This window comes from Biomphalaria glabrata, chromosome 9 (genome assembly GCF_947242115.1).
Source record: "Biomphalaria glabrata chromosome 9, xgBioGlab47.1, whole genome shotgun sequence".
In the NCBI taxonomy this organism is placed as follows: Eukaryota; Metazoa; Mollusca; class Gastropoda; family Planorbidae; genus Biomphalaria; species Biomphalaria glabrata.
The window spans coordinates 14,917,252-14,938,525 of record NC_074719.1 but is presented as its reverse complement, the minus strand read 5'-3'; the positions used below and the strand labels follow the sequence as shown (position 1 = coordinate 14,938,525).

General features: G+C 34.9%; 1 protein-coding gene across 4 annotated transcripts in view; it reads left to right on the top strand.

Moving 5' to 3' along the window:
• The window catches only part of LOC129928237 (fibrinolytic enzyme, isozyme C-like), a 142,773-nt gene that overhangs the window by 117,767 nt on the left and 3,732 nt on the right, over nt 1-21,274 (top strand). For 3 of the 4 annotated variants that reach the window (XM_056041622.1, XM_056041620.1, XM_056041623.1), the window contains 3 exons: nt 4,116-4,340; nt 13,006-13,219; nt 18,342-18,452. In XM_056041622.1, the coding sequence (XP_055897597.1) occupies nt 4,116-4,340; nt 13,006-13,219; nt 18,342-18,452 (550 nt within the window). The remainder of the gene's footprint in view (nt 1-4,115; nt 4,341-13,005; nt 13,220-18,341; nt 18,453-21,274) is intronic. The other variant, XM_056041621.1, reaches the window with a different exon arrangement.

Genomic DNA, 21,274 nt, shown 5'->3' with positions numbered 1-21,274 from the left:
TACATGCCAGTAAGCCTCCTTTACGCATTACAGCTTCCAAAGTTGGTAACTTAAAATGTTCTCTTTTTAAAGCAGTGTTTAGAAGTCGTGGGTCAATGCAGATCCTTAAATCCCCATTTGGCTTTTGAACCACGGCCATCTGGCTGACCCAATCTGTTGGTTCATTTACAGGAACTAATATTTTTCTTTTTACTAATGTCTCTATTTCTGCTTCCATAATGAACATATCACATGTCGACACCTTTTCTATGCTCCGAAATCTAAAAGTTTCAAGATTTTCATTTTTTCTAGGGTTGCAATATTCATGTAATTTCTTTAGTAATATTTGTGGGTCATGCACATCCTCATTTTCTCCATATTGTCATTGCTCATAATTCTCTCGGGCCTGAGGTCCAGCACAATGAAGTATTATTGATTTTGTCTACTTTTAGGTTTCTCTTCTGCTCCTATTGCCAATAGTAACAGTTCAACTTGTCTTTTCCATTGACGAAAATGTCCACTTACATTGCCATCTACCACGTTTAATTCTGTTGGTGTTTTAAGTTGACCTTCTGCCATCTTCAATGTAAACTTTACTAACAATATCTAATATCTAGACTAGAATTAACTAGATCTAGAATACCGTAACGTATAACTGAATAACCCCGAGTCTCTCTAAGCTTTAGATCTACACTTCAGATTTATATATTTTTAAAACTAGTCTAGATTTAACCCTTTCTCTCCTAACTGACGATACCAACGTTGATTATACCAGAATGTGGTAAATAACTACGGTGAGAAAGAGTTATGTCACTGAGATAAATCTAACTATAACTCTTGTTACCGCTGCCACCATGTTGATTAAAGTGAATAAATAATAACAAAACTCTATGTATAAACAATAAGACACCAAATCAGCTGTTTAATCTTACGCCAACTTGGTTGACAACAACAGTTACAAAGGATGTTACTCCCAAACACAGAGTGGTGCAACCTATATAAAACACATATGTTGTTCTGTTGTCACAGATTAATAATAAATTACTGTAGACGTTACTAATTAATAATGATAATAACGAGACTGTCTTGATCAAGGTAGACATATATAACTAACTTTTATTTCCGTCCGATTCTTTGCTTTCGCATAAAACATAAACAACAAACAATGACGTAATATCTTCTAATATTAACACATCCTTCCTTTTGAAGCTATCATCACATCCTTCCTTTTAACGTTCTTAATACTTATATTTACTAGGAATTTTTACAACTCGACCACTTCTGGTTATCTTGACCGGCACAGCAAGTTCTCTAGATGTTGGGTTATAATTTTTTGTTTCTTTTGTTCTAACAGTTTGCTGTTCATTGTCTTCGTCGGTGTCATAGTACCCAGAGATGTCTTCTTCGTAGATCTTGTTTAAAAACCGTTGATTTCGTCTGTATGTTTTCCCATCATTTGTCTTTATGATGTAAGATCTGGGTGATGAATGTTTTTAATAACGACTGCTTTCTGCCATGTTTGTCCTAGACGAACTCTCACCTTCTCCCCGACAGAGTAGTCTTTAGGTAACCTTGCTTTTGAATCGTATTTCACTTTGTCGTTCGTTGAGTAATGTCTCTGCATTTTCAGCTACCGATGGTTTCAATAGTTTGGATCAGTTGGAATGATTCCCTGAGTCTTCTACTCATCAGCAGTTGTGATGGCGAATAAAGCAGTCCGCTGATCGGAGTATTTCTATACTCGAGCATAGCGAGATATGGATCTTTCCCACTTTTGTATGCTTTGTTAAATATCTGCTTTACGATACCAACGATACCAACATACACCTCACTTTGTCCATTTGATTGAGGGTACCTGGGACTTGATGTTGTTATCTTGAATCCCATTCAGAAGCAAACTCTCTATATTGATAGCTATTGAATGGCATATTGTCGCTCACTATTTCTTCTGGTATGCCATGTCTAGCAAAAATACCTTTCATTGCCCTGATAACACATTCTGCTGTTTTGTTCTCTAGTCGTTTTATTTCAGGGTATTTGGAGAAATAGTCCACAACAAGCAAATAGTCATTGTTTCGCCATTCAAACAAATCTGTCGCAACCTTTTTCCATTATCTGTCTGGTTTAGCATGAGGTAGCAATTTTTCCTTCACATTATTTCTTTTGAACGTTGCACATGTTACGCATTTCATTATTGTCGAAAAAATATCTTTAGACAATCCTGGCCAAAACACACTCTGTTTTGCCTTCGATCTGGTTTTCTCAAGACCAAAATGACCTATGTGCAACTTGTCGAGAATTTCATTTCTCATACTTGAAGGAATTATAATTCTGTTCTCATAAAACAATATTCCATTCTCTTCATGAATACTGTCTTTAAATGACAAATACACTTTCACTGTTTCATGAACTTTAATTTTTATCTTTGGCCAACCTTCTCTGACATAATGGCTGCCTGGTCGTGCGGTTTGCGCGCTGGACTGTCGTTCGGATTTATCGACGGTCGAGGGTTCAAACCCTGCCCGCTCCCATCCCCCGTCGTCCTGCGGGAGGTTTGGACTAGGAAGTAAACTATCTTCAACTCTGAAGGAACATCCGAAACAATGTAAAACATAATTCATTACAAGTTTTAATTTAGCATCAGATTCAGTTTTCCTTCTAATTTCAATAATCTTCTGATCAGTAACAATTGCCTCAAACCACAACTCATTTACTTGGCTTGACTGACTTTCATCTTCCAGTAAATCAATAGCCTTGAAGTGTTTCGAACGACATTTTACAGCGAAAAGATTTCTCTTTTTACATTTTCGGCATGTCTGTCCGAATGCTGGGCAATTGTATTTTCCATGAGATCCACCACAAAATCTGCAATCTCTAATGAAACTTGTTACATGATTCTTTGCCATATTTTCCTGTGAGGTTTTGACTGGCTTTCTATCTTCTGTCTTTTTAAATTTATTAGCAGCATCCACATGTAGTCCTTTCATATCTATCATTTGGTTCTGGGTATGCTCGTCAGCACGAATTATGCTTGCTGCTTTCTCTAAAGTTAAGTCTACATCTCTCAGAAGTCTCTCTCTCACTCGATCCGACTGTATGCCACATGCCAATCGATCTCTGATAAGTTCATCTCGAAGGTTGTCAAACTTGCATTTTTTGCCAAATTCTTTAACTCAGTATAATACTGTTCAAATGTTTCTCCGTCTTTCTGCTTTCTTGAAAAGAATTTAAATCTGTCATACACAGTGTTGGACATGCAAAAAATGATTCTGAAACCTTTCAATTACTTTGTCTACAGTCTCATCTTCACATACTTGAAAAGTATTGTAGATCTTTCGAGCAGGTTCACCGATCAGGTGTAACAATTAAGCTTTCTTCACTGGCTCGGGCTTCGTATTTTTTTCAGTGGCGACCATAAACAGTTCAAAACTTTGTCTCCATTTTTTCCATCTTTCAGATAGATTACCGTCTAGTGACAACGGTTTAGGAGGATCGAATAATTCCATTATTCGTACAGATTCTAGATTCTATGTCTAGATCTAGATCTAACAACATGAACTAACGACACCACAAATAAAATGTACTTTTAGCAATTAAGAAACCACTAGATCTAAATCTACCTGTTACCAGCACTTTAATGCAATGTGACACTAGATTTGACACCTAATCTAACACCAGATCTGACACAAGATCTGAAACCAAATCTGACACCATGTTCTGTTGTCACAGATTAATAATAAATTACTGTAGACGTTACTAATTAATAATGATAATAACAAGACTGTCTTTATCAAGGTAGACTTACATAACTAACTTTTATTTCCGTCCGATTCTTTGCTTTCGCATAAAACATAAACAACAAACAATGACGTAATATCTTCTAATATTAACACAATATCCTTGTGTTACTATTCACGTCATTGTGAGTCTAAAACCATATCCTTGTGTTACTATTCACGTCATTGTGACTCTAAAACCATATCCTTGTGTTAATATTCACGTCATTGTGACTAAGTCAAAACTTCCGCTATTTCCGAAAGAAATAATTAAATTTCTAATCTTGCTGAAACAAACGGAAGATCTTTTATTATTATTATTCATTTAATTAATTTATATCTGCCTTATTTGGCTTCTAGGTTCTTACTGCTGCACATTGCGTGGTAGAAAAGACGGCTGAAAACGCTCGTGTATCTGTCGGAATGTTAAATATATATGGTCCACCCAACGAGTATGAACAAACTCTCTCTGTCTCTAAAATCTACATTCACGAAAATTATGAAAATAGGCTGATAAGATATAACCCCTATGATCTTGCTGTATTAACACTGGCAACACCAGCTAGACTTAATAAGAATGTGCAGGTGAGTTTTGATCCTGATTTTTTTTTTAATAGTTCAATCCAATTAGATAATTTCATAACAGTATTTTACATAAACCACCATATGTGTGTAAAACATTTGTGTATGTATTCAAGGGAAAACTAGTGTTAATAGACACACCGAAGCATGAAGTTTTTGCGTCGTGGATGTTTTTGTCGCGTATTGCTTTAGATACAATATATATATATATATATACTTCTATAAAGTAGAAAGTAAGGCGTATGTATGTATGTTACGAATAGAAATCAAAACCGTTTGACCAATCTTAATAAATGTTCCTTGGGTACTAATTTGAACCTCGACGTATGTATAGTAGCCCTAAAACAAACCCTCAAAAAAAAAATTACCCAACTCTATAAAAGTATTGCTATTTTATGGATCTAGGCCATGTCTACGTGAGAAAAGATCCAAAGGATATAGATCTAGATCTAATTTTAAGAACTACACTTTGCACATATAATTGTTTACTTTGACACTTGAAAATTACAAAATATTGTCTACTGATTTCATTATTTAATAAAATTAAGCTTCAAATTTGTCTTTCAAAATTATTTTTACATAAATGTGTTCCTTATATCTGCAAATGTTGTCGCCCTTACTTATTTTTAATCCAAATAGACATGTTTACAGGAGACAAGCGGGAATGGCCATGCATGCGCAGAGCGAAGGCCCCACGCTTGCACACAAACATCCGATGCCTAGGCCTAACGCTAACCCTTACTCTTGATCTAATTCTAAGATGACAGATTTACTTTATACTTTAATACATGAGCATACAAAATATAGTCCATTCATTTCATCATAAAATCAAATTACTCTTCAAATATGTGTTTCTAAAGCATTTTTACATACATTCGTTCGCCATTAGTGCTACTCTATTCTCAATATCTCTTCTTCTTCTTCATCTATCGAAACCAACATCTAAAAAAGGGTATTCTTGATATCGCGCACTTCTAAATATATATAGAAGAAGAGCCAGACAGAGAAAGCGATGGGAGGACAACAAAAAAGAATTAAAAGAGGCTTTAAACAAGGCAAAAGACCTGGAGGAATGGAGAAAGACGGTCGACATGTCTTGCTTGGTGCCCCAACGGTCCAACAGAATAAGGGATAGGTAAAAGGTAAAAAATGTTATTCTTGTTATCGCGCGCGTCTAAATATGTACATATAGCTCCTCCTTCGTGGTCGAAAATGAGCACATTTCTAATTTCCTATGGACTTGAAGATGACTGTAAAGTCCAATCCTCGCATTAAAAAGCCACCGCATATGTGGCATGGGTGGGTTAGGTCAGTTGTAGATAGGCCTGCTTCTTCTCTCAGTTTTCTGTTGGTTCGACGCTCTATCGCCCTGGCCACTCTTCTTGCTTCAAATCTTGAGACTCCGAGACTCACAGCTATTTTTAACTCCACTCATAAAATCTTTGTAGTCACGAATTCATGCATTCACTTTACTTACATTATTATTTTCTTTCTTTACTTGTTTCTAATGCACTATATCAGCAATATGCAAGTTAAGTCCCGCGGGCAGCTGGTAATACCTGGCTAGTATATACATGGGCGAAGCCAGGATTTTTTTTTTGTGGGGGGGGGGGGTATTTTTTTCTCCTCCTCCCCCCGAGCCCCCCCCCCCCAGCGAAAAAAAAATTATTTATTTATTTGTGTGTGTGTACATCATCTTTATTACATTCTGATTCCTCATTCTTTCGGAAGACGTTTATTGTGCCCTAGAATAGGCTCTTCCTGGAGTTAGTGGAAAAATTGTAGATTCCCCGCCTTTGTCAGCAAAGGGGTCTGGGGGAGCGCTAGGAGCTCCCCAATCGCGGGGCGGAGCTCCGCCGCCAAGTACTATTTCTGGTATTGAAAGCCAACTCCCACTTTGGCATAGGATTTCCTTTAGGATTTAGACCCGATCTCTATAACTACGACTCCTAAAATCTGTCTTAGCCATCTTTGTTGAGCCACATTTAGTGTTTTTCAATTTCGGCAGATTCACTGCACTTTTTTAATGGAGCCCCGCCACTGGTAGAAATGTGTAACCGAAGTTTGGTTTAGAATAATATTGAAGATAGAGGCTTTCCACCTCAAAAGACTCTGTATGGGAATTTTAAACTCAAAACCATCTGGAAGGGTTTTAAACTTTAAAAAAAAAGCCATCTGTAGGAGAGGGGTTTAAACCTAAAAACTCCAATAGGATTTGCTACGCTCAAATAATTTTAGTGTGTAATTTGCTTTTTTTATATTGAAGAGATATTTTTTTAGCATTAAACCCCTCTGAAGGGGGGTTTAAACTCAAAACCCGTTTTGGCAACGCTCATAGCATTTTGAGTGCGTAATTTTGTTTTTTTTTCTTACACTGAAGATGTATTTGTTAGCTTGAAACCCCGCTGGCGGGGGGTTTAAACTCAAAACCCATTTGGCTACGCCAAATAGATTTTAGAGTGAGTAATTTGCTTTTTTTTTTATATATAATAAAGAGGTATTCTTTAGCTCCAAACTCCACTGGAGGGGAGTTTAAACTCAAAATTCTTTTGACTTCACTCATAACATTTTGAGTGTATAATTTGCTTTGTTTTTATTATTAAAGAGGTATTTTTTACCTTTAAACCCCCGCTGAAAAGGGGGGGGGGTTAAACTCAAAACTGAGTCAAAACCCATTTAGCTACGCTCATAACATTTTGAGTGCATAATTAGCTTTTTTTTATATTGAAGAGGTATTTTTTAGCTTCAAACCCTACTGAAGAAAGGGGGGGGGAGGGTAAACTCAAAATCCCTTTGGCTACGCTCATAGAATTTTGAGTGTGTAATTTACTTTTTTTATATTGAAGAGAGGTTTTATCGTAAATTTTGTAGGGGTTTTAAGATCAAAATTTTCCTTAACTGTGCTCTTGGAATTTGGGGATTGTCGTTTGCATTTTTTGTTTGTTTTGTTTTATAGAACGGGGATTTAACTGCAAAAATCCCTGGTAGGGGGTTTTAAACTCAAAATCCCCTTGGTTGTGCTGGGGCAAGTGATAGTTTATTAAAATCTCACCTAAAATAAACAAAATCAAAGCCAAAAATCAGTGACTAAATTCCATTCCGAATTCATTTCGGTGGGGGGGAGTGGGGGGGGGGGGGTTGGTATATATTTCCTTCTAAAAGAATTATAAATATGTTATTTCTTGAATTAGTGTTTTGTTAATTTGTGTTTGTCCATTCGATTTTGCCTTGAAGGTACTTCTGTTATTAAGTTATTAAGATTAAGTCCTAAAGCATCATTTTATTGTATGTGTTCTATAATTGTTCATTAACTCATGTGGCATCATTTCTTTACGAAACTTTATTTGTGAATTGTTTCAATTTTCTCTAATTGGACACAAAATTTTGCTTGTACATGAATGTTCATTTAGATTTTCAACAAAAATAATTATTTTAATATTTTTTTGCTAAAAAGTAATCCTCTTAGAAGTCATTTGGTCGATCGTTATCCTTTGTCTCATTTTTAGCGTCCCCAGTAAGGGGAAAAAGCCGCTATTAGGTTTGTGCAAAATGTCCGTCTGTCCATCTGTCCGTCTGTCTGTCTGTCCGTCTGTCCGTCTGTCACACTCAGATCTCGAAAACTAGAAGAGTTATGAAAAATATTATTTCATCATTAAATGCGGCTTGAAAAGTTTAGGTGCAACGGCTACTTTTGGTTTTCTAAAAGCAAACCGTTTAATTTATAAAATTAATTATGCAAGCGATTTTTTCATAAAAATACACCAATTCTAAAACAATTACGTAAATGTAAGGGAGGCAATGTTACAATATGCTAACAAAGATTAACCATGCTTGTGTATTTTCAATATCACAAAGTCAAATATATTTATAAAATGTACAGGAAATGTTTACAACAAATATAAATAATAGTTAAAGATGTTATTTCTAGTCAACTAGCTGCTAAAGTAAAAAGAAAACATTTCTGTTTGTTTATAAAGGCTAATAATGCACTTTGTATGTAAATATCACGCACATTTTTTTTAGAATGGTCTTTTTATGCAGCGACTTTCGTGCAGTAGCGTAACGTCGCAACACGACCAAGTGCTAATCCGATTCCTTAAACTTTTTAAAAAATCAGATTTTATTTATTTTTTGTTTAGTGCCCCCATCCGAATAAAAAAAGATTATTTTTGTGCGTTTTGTCTGTTGGTCGGTTTGTCCGTCACGATTAGATTAACAAATATTGTTTGAAATCGCATAATTGACTAATATTACACTTATATTCTTTGACACTACGTCCCTATAGTTTATTTATAAATATAAATTTTTCCGAATTTTTAACTTAAAACAAATTTATGTCAAATAATTTTATTTTTTTCAAAAATATCGACAATTGGTTATTCAAGATTTTAAAATACTATTTACATTAGATTTTTACCAAATAATTAAATTTTTACTACCTTTACTATTGTAACTGTGAATAGACCTTGATTTTAATGATATGACTGTATAGAATATGGCCCTTGTTGTTTAGAGAGAGCGTAGTCCTTAAGAGACTGCAGGCACGACATGGCCTAAATTGTGCCGATGTGCCTAAAATCAAAATCAAATCAAATCAAATCAATTTTAAAATAAGAAAGTAATTTACTAGAAACGATTATTGAAAATCACTTTTTAGACTTATTTTACAGTTAATTTTCTTGCCGAAACATAATAAAAGTTGTTTAATCGGTAAAGAATGTTCCGGATTTTGTTTCGAAAAAGAAATCGACCTACATTACCTTAATTTTCTTACAAATCGTCGAAAAAAATGATCCGAAGTTTATATGAAAAATCTAATAACGCTAATAAATGTTTGAAATCCCTCTTCTAATAAATAAAACACATAATTTTCTCATTTACGAAAATTGGTTGTTCCGGATTTTTTATGAAAATATATTTAACTCTATTTATGTAAAATCGCACTTCTCTCTTACACTACATTTAACTTTCTAGATCAAACGTTAGAAAATCTAATTATCGTTAATAGTATGCTCCGATTTTTAAGGAAAACAACTTCCTAACACCAAAGTATGGTTTGAAAAAATCTCCATTAGGCTATTATACAACTAATTTTCATAACAGACCATGCCACAAATTTAATTAACGGCATTTGATTAATCTGGAATTCTTATTTTCTCTCACTATAAATATATAAACATCCGGAACAATCTATTATAGAAACTTAGTGCGATGTTTCGGAAGGGAAATTACATTTTAATCAGATTTTCAATAGCTTTTAGGCTTTTTTTCTTCTCGCTATTAACATGATGGACAGACAGACTGACAGACAAAACAAAAAAAAAGCGTCTTTAATCCTTATATATATATATATATATATATATATATATATATATATATATATATATATATATATATATATATATAAAGTCTAACTAGCCCATCAAATGAAATGCTAAAAGAACAAACTCGGTGCACCAATGTCTATGATCCCTCAAGAAGCTGCTCGTAAAGATGACATTTTTTAGTCTAACTAGGACGTGAGACGTAATGGAATTTTTTTCCTTTGACGTCATAAGGAGTCAATTCTTTAAATGAAATGCTAAATGAAACCACTCGGTGCACCAATGTCTTTGAACACTCGACAAGCTGCTCGTATAGATGACATTTTTTAGTCTAACTAGGACGTGTGACGTAATGGAATTTTTTTTCCTTTGACGTCATATGGAGTTAATTCTATAAATGAAATGCTAAAAGATCTCACTCGGTGCACCAATGTCTATGAACCCTCAACATGCTGCTCGTATAGATGATATTTTTTAGTCTAACTAGGCCGTGTGACGTAGTGGATTTTTTTCCTTTGACGTCATATGGAATAAATTCTTTAAATGCTAAAACAACTCGGTATACAGGGGCGGACTGGCTATATGGGCATTCGGGCAAATGCCCGGTGGGCCGGTAATCCATTGGGCCGGTAGGGCCACCGAAAGGGCTGCATGAATACCAGTAAGTTGTTTCAAGATTTATATTATTCTCTTTAAAAGCAACACTCTGAGTGTCATAAAGATAGAACAATACATTTTACATTTTTTAAGTCTAATACTAATCTAAAGCATTGTCCTAAATATCTTTCATCTTATATAGTGCTTCTAGTAGACCTCACTAAACGATAAAAAAGAGAAAATTATAAGGCCTTTATTTCTTATAGAGATCGATAGTGTGATTATATTCGGATGAATCTATAAAGGGACCAACAACAACGGTCCAAATCCTATTGGTTTGGTAGAGTTGTCGCATGATCTCGAGTTGGCCCCGCTATGAAGTCCTTCACAAATCACAATTATTATCTTGAACAGTGTAGAGATGTGCTGATTGGAATCAAATTGCAAAAGAATCGAAAAGAAGGAACAGAAAATAGTAAGATATAAAATATAAAGCAACATTGCTGGAATCCTGCGCTAAAAAAAAAGTAAAATTATTATGTTTTCTCGTAAGTACTAGAGATTAGCCAACGTTATCGTGACAGTATTTACGAAACGAAGAGGCTCAACGCCATAAGAAACACTAAAGACAAGAAAGTTATTAAGTGGAAATATAAAAGGCTTTGCTAAAATATGAGATAATCTTGACAGCATTTGTTTTACTGAACGTAAGGATATTACAAACAAGCGAATATGATCTGTTGTGTGTGTATGTTTGTGTATAGCCAGCTCTAAGTTGCAGTCAAACTAGGTTTACAAGTTATTGAGAAAGCATTATATGTGAGTCAAGTAAAGTTCTCTTTCAGACAGTGCGACCTTTCTTAGCCAATTGTTTACGAACAGGGAATCATGTGGCCAGTACGACGAGCAACCACCTTTACTTTCATCAACTAAAGTCAGCACCCGTTAGAGTTAGGTGGACTCAGGGGAGTCCTAAAAATCCCGTAATTCAAAATCATAGTCTTCACCGAGATTCGGACCCAGGACCCCAGGTTTGGAAGCGCATAACCTCTCAGCCACCGCGCCCCCATGGCCGTATGAGATGGGCTGTTAAATAATGGAGGATTAATTTTTATATTTGTAAATTGTCTATATGCCTGAGAAAATGTCAAGGAGTGAAAGTGACTCATAAACAATGTGTTCTTTGATGTCAGATGTCTTGAATGTAAATGAGAATTTTTCACAATTACAGATTCCCCATTCCAAGTGTTATACTTTATTCCTTTAGAAATAGCGCTTATCAGATAGTTTCAACATCATCAATAAAGTATTCATTTACTAACTATTTTCGATACATTATTAAACTTTACAAATACTTATGAGGATAGGTATGATTAAACGCCCATCATGTGGCAGACAATTTGTGGGCCGGATTTTTAAGAAATGCCCTAGCCGATTTTGACACCCAGTCCGCCCCTGTCGGTATAGTAATGTTTATTAAACCTCGTAATGTGACTCGCATTTTAAAAAGACATAATAGTTAGATTTAGATCTAATCTAGATTTTTTACACTAGATCTATATTTTTTTTTACACTAGAGCTAGATTTTTTACACTAGAACTAGATTTTTTTTCTTACATTAGAGCTAGATTTTTAAAACTAGATTTAGATTTAAGTTCTAATTAAAATCATTATAGAATCTAGATCTAGAATTTCTTGGTCTAGTTTAGAATGTTTGTTGTTTTACATGTTTCGGATGTTCCTTCAGAGTTGTAGTCCAAACCTCCTATAGGACGACGGGGGATGGGAGCGGGCAGGGTTTGAACCTGGGACCATTGATGAATCAAAACGACAGTCCAGCGCGCAAACCGCACTAACAGACAACCATGATTTAGACTAGATCAAGATCTATAATTTTAATTTCTAGGCTTACAGTGTAGATTTTTATTTCTAACGTCTAGATTGTCAATATTGCAATGTTATAAAATACTCAAACTAATCTACTATTTTAATATTTTATATTGCAATTAGTCTATTAATTATGTAGTGTTTTTTTTTATATAAATCTTATCTAAATTACATCTACATTATCCCAAATATATATTTTAGATCTAGATCTAGTAGATATAGCAATGCCTGATCGTGCGGTTAGCGCGCAGGACTGATTATCTCTACGGTCTCGGTTTCATACCCTGCTCGATGCCATCCTCAGTCGACCAGCGAATATGCGGATCCGACAGGGATACGTCTCCCACGGGGGCCGCCTCTGAGTTTGTGTGGCAGCACAAACTCTCTTTGTAATCTTGTTTTCTATTCCTTTAGTTTCGCCTGATTAACTTGTACACACACTATCTTTATTTATAAATATTTAAATTCTCTTAAGAAAACTGAGTGGGCGTAGGTCAAGTCACTGAATGAGATTTGACCATACAGGTTATGACATCACAGTGCTGTATTAGGAATAGGGGTGGAAGCAGAGGCTTTAGTGGGTTTGAGTTATCAGTGCGTTCAGGTAACACTGCAAATCCAAAGCCCAAACCATTCCTATCCAAAATATTTTAAATATATCAAATAATATTCGTATGGGTATCAAGCTAATAACATTCTATAAACCATGAGGGTGGACAATTAATATGGCCTTAGTATTGTCATCATCAAAAAGTGTAGACAAATACTTAGCAGCATGACTAATTTTGAACTTGACAAAGCTCTGCATTTATATATAGGTGTATCTGGTTGTACTACAAATATTTCTTTTTAAATATTAGCCTGCCAGATTCGCAGAGAATGTTGAGCAATATTATAACACGCGCTGCATGATGAGTGGCTGGGGTCTAACCAACAGTGATACAGGAACAAGACCAAACACACTACAGAAAGCACAAACAACAATGGTGCCTAACTATGCTTGCGCCAATGAATTGCCAGAGATAAAAACAGTTTTCAATGATGGAATGTACATCTGTGTTTATGACTGGATTTGTAAGTAGAAGATCGATTTTGTTTCATATTCAATGATTATTACATTTTTTGTGTGCAACCTTTATGAGATGTACAAGGAGGAACTATAAATGCTTACAAATTGTGTGGATTTAAAAGTTTACAAACTATTTTTTGAAATGATCTCAAACGCAGTATATGCCATCAGCGAGCAAGCAAGATTGATATAAAAAAAACAACATATTTTACTATATTGCATTTAGTAATTAAAGAGCTTATACCAATTGATTACACGCTTTCTCTTGACGGATTAAGTTGGAACAAATCAACAAAATATCTAACGAATACATGAAACAGTCTTCATCGTCTCAAATTTTCAATAATATGTCTAGCATCATTACTTGCATCAAAATAGGGATTCCATCGTTATTTTGTCGATATTCCGATGCAGTCACGTGATCTCCCGATACAGCACTGGCAGATCCAAGTGGGAAGGCACGTTTGGGGCGATCATCCCCACTCGGACGATGAATTTTAGTAGAGAAATCACACAATTTGTATACTTATGTTAACAATATATACTAGTTATTATATTTCAATCTATTTTTGAATAATGTCGCCTTCCCCATCTCTAGTATGATAGCCGACTTGGTGTGGTGGTGGATCAAACCTGCCCCTGGTCCCTTAACTTTTGGGTGGGAGTGAGAGCAGTCAATTTTGCTTCTAGAAATCAGAGTTTGTTAACCAAAATAGTTACACATCTATATGAAAAAAAAGCTACTTATTGATATTTTATTTATGTTATGTCGTTCCCCTTCTGGTATGTTGGCGGATTTGGTGGGTTGGGGGGGGGAGCAGTTGCATCAATCCTGCTCCTCCTGTCGAACCTCTTTCGAGTGGGGGGGGCGGTCCATTTTTTTTTAGCAGTAAAAACAATTTGTTAACATAGTTATATATTTAAATTTTAAAAGTTACTTATTGATATTGGGCTGCAAGCTGTCTCCACAAAGATATGTCGCTGGCAATATCTGAAGCCTCCTCCCATCTGGTGTCCACTGCTTTGATGTCCTCTATGAAATTGTGGCGTCCCTGTTTGCGCTTTCCTCGTATTGTCCTCCATGTCATCGCAACTCTTGGTATGCGTAGTTTATTTTGTCAAAGAACCTATCCCGCATACCTTAGGCTACGCTCCGTCACAACCTCACTAAGTATTCGACTCCCAGTTCGGCTAATTTGTTTGAGACCCAATCTATATAACTGGCTTCCAAAATCCTTTTCAGCCATTTTTGTTGAGTCACATTTAGTCTTTTTTTCAATTTCGGCAGATGACTTCCATGTCTCACATGCATATGTTGCATATGTTTATGGTGGGGGGCGGGATTTATGCCATCGCCACCTCCCCACCCCACCAAATCGGTCAACATACAAGAGAGAGGTGAAATAATCTAAAAATAGGTTGAAAATATATCGCCCCTACCGCCCCCTCCCCTGAATCTGCCAGTGCCTGCACGTTACTTGATTTGTCCTGCCTTTTTTAATAGAATGAATATTGAGTCTTTGATGTCAGGGAATGTGTTTCTGCAGTTAAAAATGCAAGAAAACGCTTGGCGTCGGGGCTCTGTCCTAAACTCCGCTGGGAAAGCTTGTAACGCTCCCCCAGACCCCCTGGCTGTCGTGTGTAATCTAATTGTAATATAGACCATTCTTTGTTTTTCTCTGATATATATGTGCTGTGTGTTTGTCATAAGTATTCTTTTCTCATTTTTAACGCTAACACTTTAAATTCCACGTCAGGTGGTAACAATGTCCTGATTAACAAATGTCCGCTTGTAGTTTTAGCTTGCTCAGAATATATAGATATTAATACAGCTCCGGATTTACGGTTATTGTGTCTACCAAGTGCTTAAACCTCCACAAACTCAAACATATACACTTTTGAAAGCTAAAATATACATATTTAATTTGTTTTTTTTAACTTGAGTAGGCCCACTTTATTTCTTCCTTGTAAAATATAGCATGTTTTTAGATATAAGTATTTTTATTTTGTCGTTGATTTTAATTAAAGCTTACGAAAGAGTGTATGGGGCTTCCACAAAATCTTGGCCAGGAAGCTCTACTTACTTAAATCCGTAGGAAATGCGTAGGAATTAATTATTTTCTTTTTTCAAGTAACGGCCCTGTCTGCAGATTTATTTATCTACGGTAGTATCACATTTTTTGCAGATCAGACGTGAACAGCATAATATACACAATTACCATTAATAACCCTGATCATATATTAGTCTTATAAGTTTAAGATTAAAAGAGATACAATAGTGACGATAGTTTTTTTTTTAACTTATTAATAATCTGTATTCCTCTATCCATCTTCTGCTGATAGATCTAGGTTCTAGATCTTTTAGGAGTATATCATCTAGATTTAGATCTAGATATTTGATTTACATGCATCCATGCATTACGCGTAGGACGAAATCATCTTCTTTTATGAAGTAACGTCTGTATTATGTAAAATAAGATATAATAATTGTCACGTGTTTATTATGTTTGTTTGATTTGATAATCTTGATGATTATTAACTTGTGACATACGCGGGTCCGGAGGTGCCTTGATTATAGTTCAAACATTTTAATAATCATTGAATTAACAAACTGCTGATATGTTTTCTTGAGTTTTAATTAATATAAACTTGAACTTGAAACAACAAATGTATGTACAAAAATATATAAAACAGATACAGGATTCAGTAAAAATGATCAATAAACTGAGTAACTATTTACTTTAAAAACTAGCGACTTCTAAGTCTAACTTTCTAGCTCTCTGCCTCTCCTTGACTCCTTGACCCGTTTACATTTAATTTTCCTTTTAATTGTTTTTGTAATTTAACCTACGTTAATTATGTTTCCCTGCTGTAGCCTTGAACTAAGCTTTAATCGGCGTCTTTCTGGCATTTAAGCGTGGGTGCGTTGACCTGATTTGAGATAGGTACAATGTCCTCATTTTGTGAACAATGAGGTGTCACTAGGAACGTGACAACAATATGACTATATCGTCACATGAAATGTGTAGGACGTAATAACGTTCTTTTTTTATGTACCGGGGTAACGTCTATAATCAGGGCCTCCGCTGCCTATTGTGCAATGTGTGCAATGTGTGCATTGCACGCAGGCGGCCGAATTTAGGAGGCGGTCAAAATCATTATTGCAATGTTGCTTTTATTTTTTTTTTGTTTAATTAAAAAAAATTACTTAAATATTTCAATATTGTATACAAATTCTAATCATTCCATTATCCTAAAAAAAAAACTAAAAAAAAAAAAAAAAAATAGATATTCGTACATGGAAGTTATATTGGAAACTTTATGGAAAAAAAAACAGAGCGGCGTGCCAAAGATTCCAAAGGATTTTTCTATAAGCGCCTACTCTTTTCTGACCTTGAATTTTCGCTGATTGTTTGTAATATTTGTTTTTAATGACGCTTACAGAAACAGATCAGTCAACACAATTTTTTTTTTCTTCTTAGTATTTACTTACTACATATACGCGAGAGGCGTATGCAACACTATGGGTCAAAACGTAAAAAAAAAACAACGTCTAAACGTCTCCGCTAACCTGATTCTTCTGGCTTTTCTTATCTCAGAATGGTCGAATTTCTTCCGACTATTGTACTTTATTATAATGACGATTTTTGTATGAAATAAAGGTCCGCGACAGAGAAGACTATTATACTTTATTATAATGACGATTTTTGTATGAAATAAAGGTCCGCGACAGAGAAGACTATTATACTTTATTATAATGACGATTTTTGTATGAAATAAAGGTCCGCGACAGAGAAGACTATTATACTTCATTATAATGACGATTTTTGTATGAAATAAAGGTCCGCGACAGAGAAGACTATTATACTTCATTATAATGACGATTTTTGTATGAAATAAAGGTCCGCGACAGAGAAGACTATTATACTTCATTATAATGACGATTTTTGTATGAAATAAAGGTCCGCGATAGAGAAGTCTATTATACTTCATTATAATGACGATTTTTGTATGAAATAAAGGTCCGCGATAGAGAAGTCTTACGTAGCACGAAGATGATCATAAAAAAGATCACGATCATTACAGACTTCCGTGTGTTATATGTACCTAGAACGTCCTCGCATATTTTTACTAGGATGAAAAGTCCGCTTTAAAAGTAAACACATTAATATTGTGCTTTTTAAATTATTCTCTTTTTTTATTACGAGAAAAAATGGCGTTGTAGGCGCCAGGAGAAAGAATTTCTGAAGCTGAAAACGTCAGAATAAGCATAGCGCCAGGGCGCGCCCCGGAATCATACCCCCTGGCGACTTGATCTGAAACCTGCCGCATCTTCAATTACATCTCCAGGAAGAACATTTTACAACGCTTAAAGATTATATAGGCAACACTATTTCCGTAAAAAAAAAACGGACAGTTTTTCTTGAAATTTCATTATGTTAATTTCGATTCTAAACACAGAAAAAAAGTTAAGGGGGTGGCATTTTAAATTTCGCACACAGGCGGCCACAACCCTCGCGGCGGCCCTGTCTATAATATATCTATAAGATATGATCTAGAATTCTACTTCTGAATATAGTCTAGATTCTAAATCTATAAATTTTATTGATAGATCATTTTAAGTAAATATAATCTAGATCTAGTCGTAGGTTTAGAAGTTTTAGATCTAGAATTCGAAATCTACTCTAGTTTGAAGTTTAGAGTTACTAGCCTGATTTTCCAGTTAAAAGTAGCAGCAAATGATTCTTGGAGATTTTATTTGTTCAGATAATTTTAAAAAATCATGGCTTGAATATTCCTTGCCAATAGGCGGATACTATGGGGGGCCGCCTCTGAGTTTGTGTGATAACATAATCTTTGCAATCTTGTTTGATAATGTTTGAAAATGGTAGTGATCTATGGCAAAATAATATATAGCCTGAGATAAAATCAACATGCGAAGCCTGTGAGTAAATTTAGTTATTTATGAAATAGAAATGATATTGTGCTGACATAACTCGAGTGCGTGATTGTATGTCTTGTGTTTAGACTAATTTGCATTATTAATATATTTTTGTGTAAACATATATTTTATAATATAATAAACCATTGTCTATAAACCTGCATATGTTTTAACTGTTATGGTAGTATCTAAATTCGCTGGACCTTGTAACGGAGATAGTGGCAGCCCATTAATGTGTGGACCAAATTTCGACCAACTGGTTGGAATATTAAGCCTTGGAGTAGTCAATTGTACATGTAAGATTATATATTCACAATGCACTTATGATAGAACCTTTTGTCGTAATTCTATATATTTTTTACAAATATGATCTCAAATCACTTTTTCTTTTATCTATCAATCTATCTATCTATCTATCTATCTATCTATCTATCTATCTATATCTATCTATATCTATCTATATCTCTATCTATCTATCTATATCTATATCTATCTATCTATCTATCTATCTATCTATCTATCTATCTATATATCTAATCTAATCTATCTCTCTATCTATCTATCTATCTATCTATCTATCTATCTATCTATCTATCTATCTATTATATCTATCTATCTATCTATCTATCTAATCTATCTATCTATCTATCTATCTATCTATCTATCTATTCTAATCTATCTATCTATCTATCTATCTATCTATCTATCTATCTATCTATCTATCTATCTATCTATCTATCTATCTATCTATCTATCTATCTATCTAATCTATCTATCTATCTATCTATCTATCTATCTATCTATCTAATCTATCTATCTATCTATCTATCTATCTATCTATCTATCTATCTATCTAATTATCTATTTAATCCATTCATCGATCCTTTTCTCTCTCTTTTCTCTGCGTATATACATATCTATATCTTCTTTTCTGCATTTACTTAGTCTTAGAGATTAATGTGTGTGTAGGTCTACTAGTTAATTATTCCACTAGTTAGTGGAATACCCAGGCCTCGCGGAACACAGTTTGGGATACACGGATCTAGATTATGTTACAGATGATTTGCTGCACAGAAAGCATGTCATAAGGTGATATCAATTGAAATTTGTCACTTGTGCATTTGTGACGAACATACTTGCCGGGGATTATATTATCAAACTTGATAACTCAATGAAGTGACGAAAGAAACATCTCTCTGTATTTTCTTCAAACTTCTTTAATAACTTCTTCAACTTTCACATCTTTCACTTTCTTAATTCAATAACAACTTGACTTGATACTTCATAAATAAAACTTAAAGATACATGAACCTTCACTTAGTATAACTTCAACTTCAACTTTAAGTAATATAACTTCAGATAATATTACTTCAACTAATAAAACTTTAATTAAATGGACCCGCTAGTATCACAAAACTTAACTAATCCTTTACTAAGAGAGGACTTAAGCAATAACTAAGCGAGGACTAAGTGAGGACCCGTCTAACTGACTTTCCCTTAATTTATACCTTTCTTAATCGTACATTCCAGAATCATGGAAACTTCTCCCCTAATTATTTTAGTAACTTTAACCTTCTAGAAGCTGACGTGTGCTATTTTTCCCTTAATCTCTTTCTTTGATTGGATACCTAAAATTAACTTGTTTACGCTGGACACTTGCACTGGTTTGACCTCGCTTCTAGAAACTGGTCGAAATAGGTCACAGACTCGACTGTGACAGCATTATTGGTATTAATCATTAAACAAGTCTTAATGATTATCTTTTGTTAATTTTACTTATATACCATGGGCGAAAAAAAAATTAATAGTATGTATGTGTGTGTGTGTACATGATCTTTATTACTTACTGACACTTCATTCTTTTGGGAGACGTTTATTGTGCCCTAGAATGTTTCTTCCTGGAGTTAATGGAAAAATTTTAGACATCCCGCCATTGCCAACAAGGGTTTTAGGGAGCGCTTGGAGATCCCCCAGCGCGGAGCGAAGCCCCGCCGCCAAGCTCTATTTCTGGTATTGAAAGCCAACAAAATGAATCTTCTGAGGTATCTACAGTAAATTTTTCTGCTATTAAAATGTTTTATTTCAAAAACCTAAAATCCATTTTTACTGCCTTACTGGCGCCAAGTTGTACTAGGATGTCATCGCAACCATTAGTATGCGTAATTCATTTTGTCGAAAAACATGTTCCGCAAACCTCATGCGACGCTCTGTCACAACCTTACTAAGGTGTCGACTCCCAATTCGGCATAGGTTTTTTCTTGATTTAGACCCAATCTCTATAACTGACTCCTAAAATCTGTCTTAGCAATCTTTGTTGAGCCACATTTAGTCTTTTTCAATGTCGGCAGATGACTATTCAATGCAGTTTATTAATGGAGCCCCGCCACTGGTAAAAATGTGTAATCTCTCTTGAATACGCTCTTGGAATTAGGTGACTGTAGTTTGCTTTAGATTTTATATCGAAAAGGGAAGTTTTATCGTTAAAATATTCTGTTGTGGATTTTAAACTAAACAATCTCTGGAGTTTTAAAACCCATTTACCTACATTTTGAGTGCGTAAATTGCTTTTTTTTATATTGAAGAGGTATTTTTTTAGCTTCAAACCCTAATGAAGAGGGGGGAGGGGTAAACTCAAAACCTTTTGGCTACGCTCATAGAATTTTGAGGGTGTAATTTGCTTTTTTTATATTGAATAGGGGTTTATAAAATCAAAATCTTCCTTAACTGTGATGTTGGAATTTGGGGATTGTCGTTTGCTTTTTTTGTTTTTTGTTTTGTTTTTCGAATAGAGGGATTTAGCTGCCAAAACATCTGGTAGGGGGTTTTAAACTCAAACCCCCCTGGTAGGGGGTTTTAAACTCAAAACCCCCTGTTAGGGGTTTTATACTCAAACTCCTGGTAGGGGGTTTTAGACTCAAAATCCCCTGGTAGGGGGTTTTAAACTCGAAACCCCCTTGGCTGCGGTGGGACAAGTGATGGTTTAGTATTAAAATCTCACCTAAAATAAACAAAATCAAAGCAAAAAATCAGTAACTAAAGTCCGTCTCCCCCCTCAGGGGGATTTCATTTCGGGGGGGGGGGTTCCCCCTGGCTACGCCCATGTTATATACTGTACCAA